The sequence below is a fragment of the Aptenodytes patagonicus genome, chromosome 17 (assembly GCF_965638725.1).
Source record: "Aptenodytes patagonicus chromosome 17, bAptPat1.pri.cur, whole genome shotgun sequence".
NCBI lineage: Eukaryota > Metazoa > Chordata > Aves > Sphenisciformes > Spheniscidae > Aptenodytes > Aptenodytes patagonicus.
The window spans coordinates 11,056,888-11,069,101 of NC_134965.1; the positions used below are offsets into that span (position 1 = coordinate 11,056,888).

General features: G+C 49.2%; 1 protein-coding gene across 1 annotated transcript in view; it reads left to right on the plus strand.

Annotated features, from left to right (window-relative positions):
- DHRS11 (dehydrogenase/reductase 11) overlaps window positions 1–12,214 on the plus strand; it is a 28,470-nt gene that overhangs the window by 9,763 nt on the left and 6,493 nt on the right. Inside the window, exon 2 of the mRNA XM_076354682.1 lies at window positions 6,188–6,397. Within this exon, the coding sequence (XP_076210797.1) occupies window positions 6,188–6,397 (210 nt within the window). The remainder of the gene's footprint in view (window positions 1–6,187; window positions 6,398–12,214) is intronic.

Sequence of the window (12,214 nt, forward strand, 5' to 3'; positions counted from 1 at the left end):
CTTGCCGTGCCTTGCCGTGCCGTGCTCTGTAGCCCTGATGATGACCGCGGTCATGACTACGTGGCTGGGACTGTTACCCCTTAGATGCCTCTCCACGGTCTGCTTCTCGCTGCTGGAAGCTGATAAACAGCAAATAGGTCCAAGAGGTTCCCCAGCGTTTTACTCCCTTCTCTTCCACAAAATGAGATCTGATTTTTCTGGGTTATTTATTATACGAGTGCTGATTTTGTGTGCCACCTGTGAGTCTTTGCAAGGACTGTAAAATCAGTACATTTAGGATGATACAGGGTGAAAAAAATACATACAAGGACCTAAATTTTGTCCAGGTTTTGATCACTTCTTTTCCTTTGCCTGTGCCAAGAGGTGGTGGGTTTCTGGAGCAGTGTGAAAAATTCAGTCTCCCTGATCAGGCAGCCTGTACTTGAGATGCACTTCAGGTAAATGGTCTGAAACTGGTGCTAGTCCTTCTTTGTCTGTACTAGGTTTTGGTATTGGTGCCCCCGGCTGAGTACTGCACGTTTGCTTTTCCATTTAAGCCTTATTTTCCGAGCTTTCCCATCCCCACCGTTCTGCCTTCTGTCCTAGAACAGACACGGATCTGAGCTGAGGAGCAGCAATTGGCAAACAATCAGCGAAAAGCATCAATTTAAAGATCACAAGAGGGAAGGAGGAGAATCACTTTACTGTTTCATTCATTTGAAAACTCCTTTTAGACTCCCATGGAGGCCCTGTCTGGGCACCTGGAGCCAGGCAAAAGGAATTGGAAGAAATGTAAAGTAATGCTCATCCTTGGATCATATATGGGCAAAAAGCCCCAGGTACCTGGCAGCTCTAGGAAGGGGCTCAGTGTGATTATCTCCATTTTACAGATGGGGAAACAGCTCTGAATCTTGCCCACGGTCACAAAGCACACTATGGAAATAAACCCCAGTCTAGTGCTTTATTCACTATATATTTCTTCCTCTACTACGCTGTTGCACTGGTATTAAACCTTAACTAAAAGAAGCTTCAAACTTGCCAATCAGTAAAATGAAAGGATTTGTAAGCCCCCAGTTTTCTTTCACAACTGTGATGCTGTTCGTTAGGATTTTTCTCCTTCATTTCCTTTAGCTAGCAAAAGTAATTGGGGTGACTTTGGTTTCTTTCCAGTTGGTTTCTTGGTACAGCTATGTATTTAAGCATAAGCTAAATCAGTAGGATGCAAGTACCTGTGATGAATGGCAGGTTAGATTAAAAATTACCTAATGGCTTCTTCTGGCTTTAATCTCTCTGAACGAAATGTGTCTGAAGTTAATAGGATGGTTTGCCAAATAAAGCCCTACGTGACTCTCTTCTTTTTTTTCTTCCCCTTTAGAGTCCCTTTAAATGTTTATATCAATTAGTTTTGTAAAACCATTTTACCAAGACTGAATCTAAATGCATGGCACTGTGCCCTTTCCAAGTGTCGTATGCACAAGGAGCATTAACCCCTTCTTGGGAGAACTGATGTATTCTTAACGTATGGAAAATGTCCCATAAATGCGAGGCATCCTTTTGGACCTTTAAAAGCAGACAACTAAATAGTATATAGTAAGCAGCATGACCAGGTTTTCATATTGGTCTTACATACACGTAGGTAGGTGCTAGGTGTTTTTATTCATTTGCTCATTCATTCATCCAACACCGCTGGAAGCCGAGATAAATCACAGTGATGTCAATGGAAAAATTGGCGTCTAAGCAAGAGGTACATCGCAGCCCACATATCTAGTACGTACTGCTGTATTGGCTCGTTAGAGCACGCGAGTAGTTTAGATGCCCTTTGTGGAAAGCTGGTCTTTCATGGGTGTTGCAGAACTTGCTGGGTACTGTGTTTATGCTGGGTAGCGTATCAGAATTACAGGGGCGAGGGCTTGCATCCGTGGCAGTGGATGGCTCCAGGTTAAATGTTTTAACACGCAGGGTGTCTATTTCTTCTTTATGTTGCATTATCCCAGTCTGTACCAGTAGCTATAGCAGCTGGCTGTCCATTTCCAAGCATCCAGTGATAACGGTGTGGTACAGAGATGCTCAGGTCTTGTTTCTAACCTTCATCTCCAGCTGCTGGAGGTGCACTGGCCCTTGTCTCTATCGGTGTTGCATTACGTGGTCACTCTCAAGTTGCTTATGAAATCTGGAAAAACAGCTTTTTTCTTTTTTTCCTTTTCCTCCTTGTGCGTGTGGTGTGCTTAAAGCGGAATGAGCATTAATTGACTTAACTGATGCTCTGAAAAAATATTGCAAGCTCCCTAATTCAGAGAGTTGCTTTACATAAGTCTTCTCTTGCAAGCTTGCCAGCAGTTGATGTTTCTTTGAAGAGCCTGTGACGACTCTTTATAGATGGTTGAAGCACATTCAGCTCTGCCTGGATGTCAGTGGTGTTCGGCACTTCATTTTCAAAGAGAATTCATTAACACAAGTGTAGCCTGAGAGATGAAAGGATCCACGTTGAGTCTCGCTTGAGGCGGCGAGACACCAGACAGGAAAAGAAGGATCTTGAGATATTTGATTTCTCTGGTCAGTTGTGGCAGAGAAGCCTTTTTCCGAGTGAGAAAGAGCTTTCTCTTGGTGTATCTAAGACATAAACTAAGGAGACTGACTGGGAAAACAGGATGGGCGGCTCCACCATGACAGCCACTGCTGTCCAGAGCACTCCTTGTTTCATCTGCTCCTTCATCTGGGTTGCTGTGCTGCACCCCATGGTGTTTAGACCCTGTCTGCCTCCATCGAGGAGCTGTACTGAACAGTGAAAGGTTTCACCAAATAGTGAAAAGTGACAGCTGAACACGGAAACGGAGATATTAAACACGGCGTTTCCCTCTGGGCCGTAGATGAGCTTGTCTGTCCTTTCCCATCCATGCTGATGGACCCTTCTTCCTTCCAGCCAGCTCTCCTGGCACGAGTCCTCTTTTGGGACATTCATCCCAATCCCTCGTGCTTGTATTTCTCATCTTTTAAAGTCATTGGTGTTGCTTGATTCGAATTCAGCAAGGCTGAGTTCGGCTGGACCGGTTCCTGCCGTGAGCTGTAAGCTCTTCTCCCTGCCGCTCTGGGCTGCGCCGTGATGCTCAGCCTCGGGACGCGATGGGTGCCCAGCTTTTCCTTTCTGCGTGTGAGCATGCTAACTCTGAAAGACAGCACCCTGCTTTACCTGCGACGAGCACTGACACCAGCAGTGAAAATCGGAGGCACCACTGGAAAGATAACGCAACCCAGCTTTCGGTCAAGCAAACTAAACGTGGCCTGGCAATTGCAGGAGGTGCCAGGACACCAGCCCTCTTCCAAGAGCAAATTAAGACCATACTCCTGTCCATGGCCTGGTGAACTAGGAAGAAAAAGTGCCAGACATGAGCCGTGGTACTTTACAAGCAAACACTGAATGGGATGGATCCCTTAGCGGGGTGCTCGAGTTCGGGCAGTGGGATGGAGAGAGCTCTGAAGCTGTCACCTTGGTGCCACGTTATGAAGAATGTGGCTGAGGGCCCCTTGCCCATTTTTCCCTCCTGTATCTTTGCAGGAACAAGGCCCCATCCCTGGAGTGGTTTAGCACCTTCCAGCAGCCCTTCATACTGCTTTTAATTTTCTAAATGCTGCTCTTGCAGATTTTTTCCCCCCAACTGTTTTCTCAAGTGTGTCCTCTGATCTTTATTTTTCTATTATTATCAGCACATAATCAACAAGATTGCATGTATAGCAAAGTGAAACCAGCCCCGGAAGGGTACAGAGAGGTACGATTCAGTCCCAGGGGCACCTTTGTTCTCCGTTGGGCAGAAATATTGTCTAGCTCAGCCCAAGCAGAGCTCTCCAGAGAGCACGATGCTATTGGGATGTATCGATCTCCGGGCTGAACTCAGCACGTCCGTCCCCTTCTCGCTTGGTGCTGTGAGAACAATAATAATAATTCTTGTGCTACTGTAATGCCTTCACTGAAGCGGTACCCAGAAAGGAGAGCGGCTTCTGGTCCAGACCCTTAGACCTGGGCTGGTTTTGGCTTGTGGTCCGTGAAAGCTGTGGATTGGCAAATCAGAAAAGCTTAAACTCACTGTTCAGGGACTCGGCCCACCTCTGCGGTGGTCTTAGGTATTGAGAAAGGTTGAAAATCATTTACCGAACAGAGCTACTTGCCCCACGGTAATTAAAATGAATGTGCTTGGGGCGCAGAGCGGGGTTTGGAGGTCCTGGCTTGTCTGTCCTTCTCCCAGTGAGGCTGCTCAGCTCTGCTCTGTGAAAACGTGGCTGAGAGAAAGTCACCGAAAAAGCCACTGACAAAGAGCACACTTTGTGATTTGGAGTTGGGAGCCAATTCACATCTTCAGGTGGAATTTTTTTCCCCTTTTTGGACTTTGTGGCATCTAACCGAGTTGCCAGCCTTCCTTGTTACCCTAAGGCACGCGGCCGTCCTGTGTTGAGCTGGCCGGGGAGCAGAGAGCTGATTCTAACAAAACTTCAGGGATCAGAACCTGCAGGTTTCCTGGGCGTGCTGGCATCTGCTCTGGGGGATGGCATGCGTTGGAGGCCAGCTGGATGGGAGCTGGGCCCATGCTTTGGTTTGGCATTCACAAGGTCCCATGGTCTTTGTGAACTGATACAGCCCCACAAGCTCTCCTGCCAGCCTGCGCCGGGGGAGCAGGTGCCATGCTGTCTCCGATTTTTTTTTTCTTCTCTTTCCACTTTCCCTTATGTTCCATGGTTTGTTTGTTTTCTTTTTTTCTTTTGTCTAATGCTTATTTCAGAATTTGGACATCAGGCTGGCTGACAAACTCTGGAATGTCACTGATGCTGGGTGTTTTGCGGGCAAGTTTGCCCCTGCGGCAGCCGCCAGAAGACCAGCTCTGCTAAGTGAAAGGGACAGGGGACCCTGGGGCTTGCTAGCTTCCCCTGGGAGAAAGACACCTTCAATGCTCTGGTTTGTCACTGCTTTCATTAGAGCGAGCCGTGTCTGAGGCCAATGTGGCTCTCCAGGCTCCTCCCCGTGTCGGTACAGATGCTGTGGCTGGTTTCAGCATCTGCCTTCTCCAAGATGTGGGAATTTCTCCATGCGTCTTCCTGGAGGGCCAGGAGGGGCTGGGCCAGTCTGGGAGGTGATGCTGTACCTCACAGCAAGCAAAAAAAGTCAGCATCCCTCCGGTGCGAGCTTCCCGGTGGTGTTTTGGATGGTCCTGGGTGCTGCGGCTGGTGGCCCGGCTTCCCCGCATCCTTGTTTCTGGTGGAGGCTAGGTGAACTCCAGGGCAGGTGATCGGCTGGGGCCGGGATGTTCGGCAGCCGCCTTCATGTGTAATCACTGTCCTGCCATCCTCTGCTTCCAGCCAGGGGACTCCTGTGCTGGGCCTCGCTCCTCCTTTTATAAACGGCTGTGAGTTGCAGTCCTTGGTATGCAGGGAGGAGCCGGGAGGAGTGGGAAAGCTGCCTCTGGCAGGAGAGCAGCTTTATTGCACCCTCTGAAATGTCACATTGGTGAAACCGCCGCCGGCGATGGCGTTCGAGTGATGTGGTGGACATTTGTAGCCAGAGTCCATCTCTCCGCAGAAACCAGACATCACGTGGCTCTCGCCTCGCGCTGGAAGCTGTCACTGTCGCTAATATGACACATCAGAGATGAGATGCTGCTTCTCATTAGCATCAGGGGGTAAAGGGCATCCTCCAGAGGATTTGGTGCGGTGGCTGCTGCATCATTAACACAGGCGGCCAGCAGCAGCTCTTGGCCTTTCATTTGCTTTATATCATCTAGCCTTATAAAAGATCTGGATGCTTGGAATAATTGTTGATAATGGCTAATGAGGAATTGTCAGGCATGCGATTGCCACGTCCTTTATCTGTGCAGCGGTGTGGCAGACTTGCAGCCTGCTGCCGCAGCAGTATTTATTTGTATTTTGCCAGCACCTGCTCACCTCGACCTGTATAGCCTGGGGTGATGGACGAGCACAGAGTGCGTCCTCAAGTTTAATAACTTAAAGGCTGAAGGGCTCAGACTCTCATGTATATTGATACTTCTTTTTTCTTAATTAGCATTCACAATGATTCTTCCCTAGCGCCTGCTCTTAAGACGGGCTCACCAGGAAGCTGCTGTGTTTTATTAGCCCTGGGGTGTGTTTTTAAGCAAATGGCTGGATAAGCTGCTCCACAAGGAGAGGAGGCTGATGGCTGTTTTCTTCCTTCCTTTCTCTTCCCTAGAAATTGGCAGCTGAATGCCAGAGTGCTGGCTATCCGGGGACCCTCATCCCGTACAAGTGCGATCTCTCCAATGAAGAGGAGATCCTGTCGATGTTCTCCGCCATCAAGACCCTTCATCAAGGAGTTGATGTCTGCATCAACAACGCGGGGCTGGCTCGCCCGGAGCCTCTCCTCTCGGGGAAAACGGAGGGCTGGCGGACAATGATAGACGTGAGTAGTGCCGCTGGGAGAGCAGGAACTGTGCTAGAGTTTTATTTCTTCTGGCCACCTGCACCATTGTCCCCATCTACTCATTTCACGTGTGCAGAGCTGAGGACCTGCTTCCCATCTGGCTCTGACGTGGCCCGGGTTTGCTGATTGGGAAGTGGAAAGACATCACGCACTGCTGAGCCACGTGCCTTCACCTTGGAGTATGAAAACACTCAATACCTTCAGTAGTGTGTTTCCTTTAGCTCAACGGCTTTCTAAAGGGTGATGAGCCTCGCTTTTTTTTTTTTCCTTCAATAAAATAGGAAATTGAATGCCAAGCACTGGCTTTTGTAGCTAATCCTGTTAGTTGTAGCAATGGGTTGTAAAACGGGCAGATTCTTTTTGGCTTAAAAAGCTGTAATGCTTTTTGTCTTTATAGCTTAATTTTCTGCCCATAATCTGGTTAGAGCTGGATGGAAACAAGGCAATTTCATGTGCCGAACTGGGAGTTTGTGCAAATGGTCCATGCCATTTTACTAGCAGTGCTTCTCCCTGGGTGTTGCTGTCCTGAGGTGCTGCTGTGCATCTTTTTGGGACTTCACCATCTTTTGTCAGTATGTGACAGCCCTTTTCTGCACATAGCAGTGGCAGCCACAGCTGTGGGACCCCGGGCCAGTTTGTGTGCCCTTGCAACGGCCCTTTTGTACTGGCCTTCCTGCAGCTCTGGCTGATGAGATGCTGAAACAGGAGCTTTTCATGAAGGTGACTTTCCCCTCCTATACTACCTACTTTTGTGCATGAAAGCGTCATCCTCATAGGAACAAGAGTCGAACTCATGGCTTTGGGTAAACCTTGCAGCACCTCCAGCAGCTGTGAGAGCAGACGACATGCCTATTTGAAAAGCTGCTCGAAACTGTAGGCTCGGGGCTACTACATCTGACAGCAGAGTGAGCCGGGATCTGTCAGCTCCTGTGGCAGCCGGTGGCTGTTTATCCAGCAGCAGACTCAGGGGCTGTGTAAAGCAAAACAGAGGGGCACATTGAGGCCTCAGACTCCTGCTGCCAGGGCAGGAGCTGCCATATCCTGGCTAATTAAGTTCTTGTTAGGATTTTGGCTGGTCTGCTGGCTGCTGTAACTGCAGCCGAAGCAAGCTCAGCTCAGCTTTGTCTGCCCAGCCAGGCTTTTGTGGGTTGCCCAGCCTGGGTCACTGCACAGCCACATCTCCCCGTCCCCGGTTGCCATGGAGTCTTTAAAGAAAATTAAGTGAAGTGTAGCTGAGGCTGAGCTGGTGTAAAGCAGGGCACTTCCCAGCGTTGTCTCGCTGCAAGCCTGGCCCTGCGGGTCGCCTGCGCCTTGTAAACTCCTTGTCCTGGTTGCTGTCGCTGCGTCTTGTGTGGATGTTTCTGTGGATGCTGCGTGTCCCTCGCACTTGTTTCTCTTTGTTCTTCTAACCTTTTGTTCTTTGGAAGGTGGGCAGGCTGGGGGACACACGTGGCTTTTGCCAGCTGAAGGCCCTTCCCCTCTCCATGCTCCGTTCCCTGGCTTCTCAGGTGGGAGTGCTCCCTTTGTCCCACCTTCCACCAGTTTTAGGGAGCAAGATTTTGGAATGGGGATTGTCCTGTATGAGCCACTCCCGTGTTGGTATTTACAGTGGCTCAAAGTTTGGGAGTTTGTGGGGTCCCCCTCCTTGCGGGTGCTGCTGTGCACGCCCTTTGGAGCTGCTTCAGGGTGGGAGGAGAAGCAGGGTAGTGGCTCCACAAGGGCAGCATTAGGAAACCAGGCTGGGGGCATGTTTTATTCCCAGAGGTGATCTGTACGGCTATGTCTGCTCTGATTTGCTTGGCAAAAATTCTATTGGTAGCACTGGGAGCAGACTGAGACACGCAGCTGGTGGGTTTGCTCTTGGCTTGTGTGTAATTGTCTGAATAACACTTGCACCTTTAATGTGAGGGTGAAGCCCTGGCACCCTCCAGAGCCAAATGCTTTGCCCGTCTCAGCCCAGGCAGCCCTGCCAAGCCTGGGCTTTGCTTTTTAGCCTGCTGGTAAGTGGTAGAAATAGTTCTGGGTTTTTCCTTTTGCTGTGTGTCCCCAGTTTTGCGGCTGTGACCTCCCTGTTTGGAAATCTTGCTCTCCAAGCGTGCCGTGGCTGTGCAGGTGCCGGCGTGGCAGCGGGGTTTGGGGAGGGATCTGCGCTGACAGCTCTCCCCGCTGTGGCATACCAGCCCCAGGGAGACACTCGCCAGGTCCATTTCTCCATGCTCTGAAGCTCTTGGAGGGTCAGGATGGGGGAAGGTTGCCAGTGCCTTTCACGGGCCACTGGGCTTTGCAGAGCTGAGTGGGAGCAGGGAGGATTCTTCCAAAGGTCCCTTGGAGAAAGGTGTTAGTGAGCAGCACAGTTTGAGAGATGCTGTTGGAGAGTTTCAGTGTACTTCTGGGCTGCCTGACAGGAGAAGTTTCTAAACAGCCATCGATCTATTGATTTAGGAGGCATTAGGGCCTTAAATTAAAGTCTTTTTTTTTTTTTCTTTTGGTAAATCAATTTTTGTTTCCATGCATTTTTTATGAGCTTTGAGGCTCTGTCTCCTTCCAGGCTCCCCTCTCAGTATACCAATTCCATAAAATCTCTTGCTATACATCTAACAGTCGAAATCATGTTATCATTTACTTATTCCTCTTTCTTAATGTTCCAGTTCCTTATTTGTTATTGTATTTGTTCCCAAGGGGGAGCTGCATCTCCCTGGGCTGCAGGAGTCTCATGTTGGGAATCGCCTCTCCGTTGCATTACAGCAGCGCGGAGTCCAGCGCTGCCAGCCAGCAAATTCAGTGTGTGCCAGGGAAGGAGCGTGTTATCGCAGGCAGGTTCCGAGCCTGTCATCTTTCGGTGCACAGCTTCCCCCCTTTTCTCTCTACTTGTTTGTGAGGTTGTGGTTGACGTGAGGCTGGACCAAAGTCCTCCAGCTGTCCCCGATCCACGCGGGAGTAGCCAGGGCTGGGTGCTGTGTACACGCGGACTCCAGGCTCTGGGATTTGAACAGCTCCTTCACGTTTTATCTACTGACCTTTACAGCCAGGAATTCAAGCTGAACTTTCCATTTGCACTGTTCGGGGCACAAAGGACTGCAGCACGCATCCTCTTGCTCCTTTAGACACTAAATGGGTGTGATTCTTCTTGGCGTTATTTGTTGACTGGCAAGGCTCTGTTCTTCTTGCTTTTATATACCTTCTGTGCAGAGATATGTTTTCTGTAACCTGCGTTTTTATATGTACTTAGGAGCTGGGATACTCATTTTGATGCCTTAGAAAAGGCTGATTCTGGGAAGTGAAATGCTCAGCGCTTCCAGGAACAGGATCTTATGTTCTCCCGACCTGGCAATTGGAACTCATTAATTACTGGAAAATGTGCCTTCATTGTTTCTATTGCATTAGCGCGCGCACACGTGGCAGTCACAGACCTGCTGCCTTGTGCAGCATGCTGTGCAAAGGCAGAGCACAGATGTGTTGGCCATCTTTGCTAAGGGACCTTTGCACCTTTTGTTCTTAAAATAGGAACAAGGCTGAAAAATGTCTTGCATGGATATTTGTAACAACGGCCTTTAGATTGTTCCTCAAAGTGATACAGCCCTAACGCTTGCTCATTTTCTAGGCATGTTTTTAGGTTCCTGAGTGCCTGTTCCACGTTTTGAAATGGGATTTCACCCAAAAATCCTGTGGGTGCTATTGGGAAAAGGCAGCGAGGCAATCCCAGCTCAGCTGCCTTCCAGACAGTTGTTTTGTTGTACCAGGATGTCTTATCTTACGGGCTCTGGACTTTCCCATGTGGCTGTTGATTAGTATCTTGCTTTGCCAGTAGTTGTCAAAATGTTGTAACTCTACCCACGCAAGGAAGCATTGTTCAGCGTGAGTCACAGCGTTGGAGCCGGGTCTCAGGCTTCAGGCTGATGTTACCCTCTAGTGGCCTACGGAGACTGAGTGGAGCTGGGGAGCACCTGCACCAAAGACACGGTGCCTGGTGGGTTCAGGGCGTCCCGGGGCAGGGAGGAAAGCAGGGATGTTGTTTGTCACGAAGGCTTTTTATACCAACAGTTGCCCAGATCTGTATCTGAAAGGACTGGCTCCTCACTCGGTTAGTATATCAGACTGGAGCAGGTTACTCCCGCTTTCCTAGACCTTCTTACTGTGAAATCCAAAAGCCTTCAGATGCCCTGCCTGCTCTGGTCTTCACTCAGTGCTGAGGTGGTTGTACAGTGCCACTTCTGCTGACATGTCTGCTAATATTCTTCCTTGCACAGCCAAGGTAAACCTTCAACCTGGTGCCGGGGAATTTATCTCTGTAGTTCCAGGTATGATGACTGAGATATCCAGCAGTGACTGTGTGCTCAACCAAAGTGCACTTGGATGAGAAATGATGACTCTACTTGTTGTGTTGCCTGGGTACTCCAAGATCAGATAAGCATGCTATTTATCTATCGCCAAGACAAAAGCTCGTAAGCATGGCCTCTACTAATGAATAGAAATAACAACCGAGACAAAAGCAGTGACCAGAAGATCCTTCAGCTGACCCCACTCGTCCTTTGTGTGCTGCTCAGTAATTACATCCCTCAAATCCATCCCTTTCTGCCTCTTACTTTCTGGTCTCCAAACTAGTGTTCCTCTCTTGCATGTCCTTTTGTGCTAGCAAGTCCTAGTTAGCCTGTCCCATTCTTGTTTATAAGTTTTACAACGATCATAGCCAGCTCTCTCACGTATCCTTCGCTTGTTGTCCACGTGGCCTTGTTCCTGCTGCTCCTCCCATTTATAGTCGCACCTGACTTCTGATTCATCAGTTTAGTTCTTTGTGGATATTTAGTTCACAGCGGTGTTTTTAGACTTGTCTGACCTGCTCATTTAGTTAGCAAAGTGACATGCCATTAGGTAGGACCTGCCAGTGTGTCCTGCCTTGAAATGGCTACATCCTTTCTAGAAGGCTTCAGCAGACGCTTTCTACCTTTCAGCGACTTTTCCAAATCTAAACCACTATAAACTTGAGCTGTTAGCACTGCTGCTGAGAAGGCTTGCTCATCAGTCTTGCACACACCTCTGGGTGCTCTGTATTTCAGCTGGGGGAATTTCCATACCTCCGTCTTCCTGGAAACTTTGCTCTGTGTTTTATGGTCAGCAAATGCTCAAGGCATCTGCGCATTAACGGTGGCACATTGCAGAGGTGATACGACTGAGTTTAACCAAGCCACGGTGTGGTGGGCAGTGCTGGTCCAAAGAGCAGGAGCCTGGAAAGCTCTGGATCCTGTGCTAAAGGACTGGATAAATTGCCGTGTTCTTTCTTCCTTGGCTTATCCAGTTAGGGTTGAGGAAAATGTCAGCGGACGGTGTGACAGATCGGTGGCTTTCATATCTGCAGGGTTACTTGCCCACTCTGGCCCTCTCCATGGCACGATGTGATCTTTGGCTTCATCTGTGCACGGGAAGCTCTTTGGCTGTGTGGTTTGCAGTGCCTCTGAGCGCCTGGCGCTCTGACAGGCAATATCTGGGGATTTCCTCGTTAACTAGCTGACCTAATTACCTGCTGTTAGTGTCCTATCAGCTGCCCCAACTCCAGTGTGCTCAGTGCTGTACAAAATAAACAACTTTGTCTCCCGGACAGAGTGCTGACTGTGGGGAAGTGGGTTTGCTCTTCCTTACCTTGCACCCACCTTCACTCTTGTCTGTAAAACAATTAAGTCCATTTATTTCTGGCAGAGGCCAAGGCTGTCTCACGAAACTGGGTATCTGTGCCTCCCCTGCCCAAACCCCTTGTTACTGCAGCCCTGAGCTTGGTCGCAGCGTGATGTGGGTTGTGTGGCC